We start from the raw sequence: 7,510 nt of genomic DNA, 5'->3' as shown, positions 1-7,510 counted from the left end.
TCTAAGTTAACAACTTTGTATGAATAAACCTTCACATAAATCTTGCTGAACTATTCACTCGTCATTTCTGTACTCGAGTCTGGATAAAGGTAGCAGCCAAGTCCCTGAAAGGTAGCTAGCTCTGAACGTTTTTGACACTGGTGGATGCAGCTCAGGGACGGGGCCAAGGTGACATTTCCGAACGTTGGCTTGAAAGGTTTGGCCTGTAACTGATGGAAGACAAGCTAGCACTTGGAGTCTATGGTGACCAATAAAAGCTGGATCCAACAGACCTCTAGGAAATTGCGGACAAACTACAAGTCACAAAGGCATTAACGTAGTGTTCGACATCATCAAACTAGCATAGAATCAACGAAACAGGTCGAGCCTCACACCAGACCATGACGCTAGAAGGCCGAGCTAACCAGCCCCTCATATCGAGTACCAGCACCTTCGTCAGATCATGAGCCTAAGCCCGACAATATCCATTTCGTTAAGATGCTCTTCCACTTGAGAAGAAAGGATGTATAGAGTGTTCATTGTGGTTTGTGATTTGTGAGGCTAGAGATTCCCCTGTCCTTGTGTTGATCATGGGCACATGTTAGGCATGCCAAGTTAGTCATGCAACCATTGTGATTGTTAATACCTTGCATACGACCTACTCTTTGTCATTATCATTGGTGACTAGAGTGGGTGTTAGAGAGTTTTTTTTTTTGAACGAGGATCACGTACAAAGGCACTATCCTCAAAAAACTCTATTACTCCCTCAATCATCTAAAAAGTTGAGATTTCATGAGGAGTGAACTCAAAAACTAGAATGATTGAATAGCACAAGGCACTATTAATCTGCTATATATAATTATATATACATCCAACGCCAACCTCCTCCCTTTCTAGCACTTTCAATTTGCTTTGCTTGATACATAGGCTATTTTATAGACACCGGAGCCATCATTTCCTATATGTGGACATTGATGGTTGGGGTCCGTCTTAACTCTGGCTAGGTATAGATCAATAATTAAGTTCATATGTACTATCTACAGTAACGTTTAGACCTACCTCTTCACTTTGATAAATCTGCTATCCTCATGCCGTGAAACAATTGTTTGTAGAGCTTCACATCAGGCCCACACAAAAATGGCAAAAAGTAAATTACCCACAAATATCTCATTTGGTTGATTAAATGAACCGATCTTTCTTCATCGATCATTTAGACTGCGCTATTCCCATGTTCGTCTCCTAAATGGATTGAATATAATTACCTACGTTTGGGGGAACAAAAAATAACAATTGTACTTGACAAATGAAGATTGATTCCAGAAAACAAAACCAAAATGTTAAAAATATGATGTCAAAGTTTTAAGGATTTTGAGCGAAGGCTCTCATGCATGTCGGATCGCAAGCACGAATCCTAAAGCATTCGCTCCAAGTGCATCCTTAGAGCGAACTACGAGATGACGGCAGTAATTCATTCGCTCAGATGGCAATATGAGCGAACACGTTCGAGGAGAACAAATCTCACCTTTTTTCCGTTGATGTAGCATGGCGATTCTCTTCGATCAACAAGGCATCCTGAGCATGGCAATTTTCACAAAAAAACAATTTAGGTTGGCAATTTTTCTTGTTGCAACCATGCTAAATCCCCCAAAACACGTGCCAATTACTCTGTTGCAACATGACAATTTTCTAGCAATCGTTCCTATACAACATGACAGTAAACATGGCAAATCCTTATGTAGCAACATGACATGTTTATCTGTTTTTGCATGGCAATCCCGGAGCATTCGTTAGGAGTGATTTTTTTTAGCGAACTGAAATGTTCGTTTGTTGCGATAGTTTGTCTGGGCGACTTCCATGAGAGAACGTCAACACGTTACTGGGGTTCAAAGGAAAAACCGATACGCATCATCATACTAAAATCACATGATCAGAATTCTGTTAAGTACTCCCTCCGTTTCTTTTTACTCCGCATATAATTTTTTTTTAAAGTCAAACTACACAAAGTTTGACCAAATTTATATAAAAAAATATGAACATGTACAACAATAAAACTATATAGTATGAAAATACATTTCACGATGCATTCGATAATATGGATTTCATATTGCGAACGTTGATATTTTTTAATATAAAGTTAGTCAAACTTTACAAAGCTTACTTTGGCCAAATTTTATATGCAGACTAAAAAGAAACGGAGAGATTATTTTTTGAACATCCCTTAAATATTTTCTGGAATGGAAAATATCTACAGATTTTTCAAAAGGTTCTTTTTAGGGATTTTTAGCAGAATAATTTAATCAACGGAAGAAGCGACTCTCATTGTCAGAAGGCCGGCTACGACTACGGGCCCAATAACTCACAAGCTGGAGGCCCAATGCACAAGCAGTAAATCATAGTCCAACGAATCGCAGCATCATCATCGAACCAATTAGCAGCTGGCCACCCCTAAAAAAAAAACAAAAAAAATAGCAGCTGGCCTCCGCCGGACTTCCCCGTCCCTGCCGCCGCCGCCGCCGCCACGCCGCCGCCCGCGCCATGCTCCGCCTCCGAAGCTCCATCCTCACCCATCTCGCCATCCCCTCGTCCTCCGCCTATCCCTGCTCCTCTCTCCGCCGCCTCCTCTCCGCCACCGCGCCCCCCATTTCCCCAAACCCTAGCAGCTTCGCCGTCGAGGACTACCTCGTCGGCACCTGCGGCCTCACCCGGCCCCAAGCCCTCAAGGCCTCCGCCAAGCTCTCCCACCTCAGGTCCCCCGCCAAGCCCGACGCCGTCCTCGCCTTCCTCGCCGGCCTCGGCCTCTCCGGCGCCGATGCCGCCGCCGCCGTAGCCAAAGACCCGCGATTACTCTGCGCCAAAGCGGACAAAACCTTGGCCCCCGTCGTCGACGGGCTCACCGGCCTCGGCCTCTCGCGTCCTGAGATCGCGCGCCTCCTCTCGCTCGCCGGCAGCGAATTCCGCTGTAGATCCATAATCTCCAAGCTGCAGTACTTGCTGCCTCTCTTCGGGTCCTCCGAGAACCTATTCCGAGTGCTCAAGAGCGGCTCCCACCTTCTCTGCTCCGACCTCGAGAGGGTTGTCAAACCCAACATCGCGTTCCTGCAGGAGTGCGGGCTAGGTGCTTGTGATATTGCCAAGTTGTGCATCCCTGTGTCGAGGGTGCTCGTCACCAACCCCGAGCACGTCCGGATGATGGTGGCATGTGCCGAAAGATTGGGTGTGCCCCGTGGCTCTCGGATGTTCAGGCACGCGCTTCAAGCTGTCGCCTTTCTCAGCAAAGAGAAGATTGCTGCCAAAGTGGAGTTCATGAAGAATACATTCAGGTGGTCAGATGCCGAGGTCAGCATTGCTCTGTCTAAGGCTCCGGTCGTGCTAAGGAGGTCAAAGGAACATCTGCAGCGCACTTCCAATTTTCTCATCTCCGAGGTTGGCTTGGAACCGGCTTACATTGCCCGTCGTCCAGCATTGATCACTTACAGCCTGGAAGGCAGGCTCCGACCGCGGCACTACGCTGTGAAGTTTCTCACAGAAAATGGATTGCTAGATCACGGCCGGAGCTACTATGTAATTTTCACGATGACTGAGAAGGTTTTCGTGGAAAAATACATATGCCCTCACCAGGAAGCTGCGCCGCACATTGCCAAATACTATGCTGCCGCTTGTCGAGGGGAACTGCCTGCCCGCTAGATTGATATTTGCATCAACCAAGAACCTGCCGTCAACTGTGTATGCTGCTGTTGCTGGATCTGGACGACAAGGCGCACTAGTTTGATTCAGCGGCAGGTTCCCGAAAGAGCAGGTTCTAAATCTTGACAAGAACAACCAATGGTCAAGAGCTCTGGATGGCTCTAATTATCTTCCTGGAAGTTCCCTTTTGTTGTGCGGTATCTATTTGCAAGTACAAGGTAAGTTACTCCCCAAGAAATTGCCTTTTTTTTGGCAAACCCAACAAAATTGCCTGAACATTGAGATAGTACTGGTAATCGTAGCATTAGCAATACAGGTGAACATCGAGGCTTGTATCTGTAGTAGTAGAGAAGGCAAAACAAGCATGGCTCCCCCAGTTGAAAATAATTGACAACAAAGTCACTATGGAGCTCTTTGTTCCCTGATTTGTTTCAATTTGGAACAAAAACCAGGTTGAAACCTCCCATGCCTGATCCACAGCACCTTATTATTTAAAATTGGTATTACTGGGACACCGCACTTGTACAGATCAATGTATTTTTAACTCCCATTGTGAATTATCACTACAAATCTACCGTTAACGAGCTTTCTTAAGATTTCTGTACTGATATCTGCTATCGTCCCTGAAGAGTCTGCGTCTATCCCACAAATCATCTTCCTCGTCAGTCATCGCACCAATTGAAGATGGCCGTCAACGACAGAGGAAGCTCCAGCTCGTTCACGACTGCCTTTTGCAGGACCCTCATGCTTTTCCTCTCCGAGCAATCCACATGAATATCCCTGTCAAACTTTGATTTTGATTATTTCAGATGTTTCGCCACTGCCTTGAGTACTGCCGATGCCTCAATTCCATGCAAACTGTGAAAACCAGATTTCCTTTGCCTGTATCCTCGAAAACCCCAATTATCTCTCCTGCTTAAGCATTGATGTTTCTTGCTCTGATCCTGATATCCTGCAATGTTCAACAATAATAACAATATCAAAATGAGTTTTTATCAATTTAGCCTTGTTTCTTCAATTCTTTCATTTCAAACGACAAGATGACTAAAAAATAAAATTTTCCAACTGGAACACAACTAATGAAGATCCTGTTTGAGCTCACTAGATAAAGAAACAAATTAAGTCAAAAATCTGGAGCATTAATCACTCTTCAAAACTACAGTTTTAGCCCTCCATTTGCTGGTTGCCAAAGACGAGAGCTTCACCTTTGGAAGGGACGTTAGTGTAGGGCGACCGGGCCAGCCGAGCCCCTTTGAATTAGTTGATGGCTTTGATGACTCGACGGTGAATATTAAGGAAAGCAGAGCAAGGGGGAGAGGGCAGACGATCGAGGTGTGTAATAGACTACCTCCGGTTTACACATGACGAATCAAATCAATCCTTAAAATGTCAGAAACTCTGTTCGGAATCCTTAACCCATATATCTGTCTACAGCATTCTTCGGATTCAATACAGGAAGATGTATTCTACATTCCGTTACATTTCTTTGCGAATCAGGTTATGCAATAGATGACATGGTACAGTAGCAACATGTATCCTGTAACATAAATCTTTGAATCTGTGTCCTAGTATTTCCTACTCCTAACGCTCTTGTCAGCCCAGTGCGGTTTTCCACAGGCTGGGATATCCCTTTGGGTTCCAGCAGTGAGGTCAGCAAAGGCCTTGAGAATGTGCCTGTGCACACTTTGATCGTTGAGCTGCAGGTAGTAAAAGAGTAGCTCCTCCAAGAAGTCCCAGTCCAGTGACTGAGATTCCAGACCGTGGTGCATCTTTATCATGTTCTGCATGGACCTCCTGAAGTCGGTGTAAGGGTCCATGGAGAATAGGACTATGGCCGCATCATCGCTGGTGTCATCACCTGGTCGGGCTTCTCCGGTGTCTTCCTTGACTGAGTTCGACAAGGATGTTGTTCCTGCGGTGAGCTGCGTCTCGTCGATAATGGACGTGGATGACGTCCTGGGCGATGACGAAAAACGCGCGTTGTCGTCGTCATGGTCATGGATATAGAGAGACCGAAAGTTGTCAAAGAGGAAGCGGTCGACGTCGGAGAGCGTCGCCGCGTGGCCTCCGCTGTTGTTGTTGTTGGTGGTAGCGGTGGCGGCCTGGTCCATGTCCAGCGACGGTGTACGCGGGAACCTGCAGGTGGAGAGGAGCCGCCTGCTGCTGGCGATGGTTGCGGGAATGGTCGAGCTGGGGATGTGAATCGGAGGGATCTTCTTGAGTTTCTTGGAGATGCAGAGCTGCAGGGATTTGCGCAGTTTGGCTCTTTTCCTCTCATCTTCCATCTCTTTTCCCGATACAAAAAGATCTGGAGTTCTAGAAAATGAGCTTGGGGACGAGAGGAGTAAATTATGGTGGTTTCCCTTTGCTTTATTGTGCTAACGTGAGTTGTAACAAAGCGATTTATGGTATTTTATTGCGTTAAGGGGAGTTGTAACAAGGGGATTTATGGTGGGATTAAATGGAAGGAGTTGGTCTCTTGTTTTGATCGGGCCTCTGCAGTAACTTTGTAACAGCATGAGCATGCAATTGGTTAACGGGAGAATATAACTGACAAGATGAATTAGTGCAGGTAAGGCTCATAAACATTTGACTCTTAATCAGCAGTGAACATAGTCCATTAGAAGTTTAGAACAACGCAAGGCTGACATTACTACTACTTGGGAATTTGGTCTATATATGTTTAGGATTAGTGCTGTTCTTTTTTGGATTAGTGCTGTTTTCTGATCATCTGGCTGTTGAACTCTGCAGCTGCAGATCACGCAGCTGTTTCAGGATTCGGATGACCAAAGTTTGAGCTGAAACCTTGAGATGGTTGATACGCAAGTTTGACTCAGGACTGAGATGATGAGTGAACCGAGACAAGATCAAGTTGGTGGATGAAGTCTCGGAGAAGAGATGCAATCAAATCCAGCGGGCCGGCCTGCAGCACCTAACAGTGGCAGACAGAGATTCCAATGGCCAGGGATGTGCAGGCTGAGTTAATATCAAGTTATTTTATGACTAATAATCTCACATCAATCCTAGAGCTGCAACACCTGAGAGTTCAGCATTGAGTATTCTTATCTGAGAAAAGAAAAACATGTGCTTGTCTGCTAGCTGCTACTTGCTGCTGCCATGTGCCAGCAGTCAGAATCCCATTTTCCTATGCTATATATCCATATGCTCGCAGTTCTGACTCCCAAGATAAAGAGATTTTGGTGTAGTAACATTTGACCCATGAACTGAAGGCATGAGTTAATCTCTCTGCATACACTTGCATCAGTTCAGTGAAGAAGGGATGCACATGTTGAACAGGCTTAGTTAGGCCTTGATTAGATTAGATTAAATGGTGGGCAATGGAAATGCAATCCCACTAATACCAGATCATGCACATGGTCCTGACTGACTTGTGTGAATGACCTACCTACCCTGAATCCCTGATGAGCAAAGAGTGCACTTGACTCTGAATCCTCAACATGTTCAGTCTTCTGTCATTATCATGCATGAGGCATGGTACCTTGTCAGCCATCTTTAATTTCATCACTGATACTAGTATTATTAACTAGCAGAAGTCATATATACCGCCAGCCTGCACCAGTTGTTGACAACCCATATTTTTCTCAAAAAATTGTGAAGTAATTCATGGATAAGAGAAAAAATATGGATTTAGGGATGGAGGGTCAACGCGTCCGCAAAGTCCACGTTGGCTGTTTTTGCACTAGCACGGTGTTAAAGCAGTAGCGCTTCTTCGTGGACGGATTCGCTTGCAAAGTATATTAGTAATGTGCACATGCAAATATTTATCAAAACATATGCTTGTGCATTGGGCCTCCAGCGTGTGGGTTATTAGGCCTATAGTCGTGGC

At 45.2% G+C, this 7,510-nt stretch overlaps 1 protein-coding gene across 1 annotated transcript; it reads left to right on the top strand.

Annotated features, from left to right (window-relative positions):
- The first annotated feature begins 2,413 nt into the window (after window positions 1–2,413).
- On the top strand, window positions 2,414–7,267 carry LOC123143140 (uncharacterized). The gene is made up of 2 exons (XM_044561975.1): window positions 2,414–3,881; window positions 6,415–7,267. The coding sequence occupies exon 1, from the start codon at window positions 2,515–2,517 to the stop codon at window positions 3,661–3,663; it is 1,149 nt and encodes a 382-aa protein (XP_044417910.1). The 5' UTR covers window positions 2,414–2,514; the 3' UTR covers window positions 3,664–3,881; window positions 6,415–7,267.
- The last annotated feature ends 243 nt before the right edge of the window (window positions 7,268–7,510 follow it).

The sequence above is a fragment of the Triticum aestivum genome, chromosome 6D (assembly GCF_018294505.1).
Source record: "Triticum aestivum cultivar Chinese Spring chromosome 6D, IWGSC CS RefSeq v2.1, whole genome shotgun sequence".
In the NCBI taxonomy this organism is placed as follows: Eukaryota; Viridiplantae; Streptophyta; class Magnoliopsida; order Poales; family Poaceae; genus Triticum; species Triticum aestivum.
Note: the sequence above shows the minus strand (reverse complement) of the source record. Positions and strands in the feature narration are given on the sequence as shown.

Coding starts and splice junctions, on each gene's coding strand:
- LOC123143140 (XM_044561975.1), top strand. CDS start 2,515: ATGCTCCGCCTCCGAAGCTCCATCCTCACCCATCTCGCCATCCCCTCG.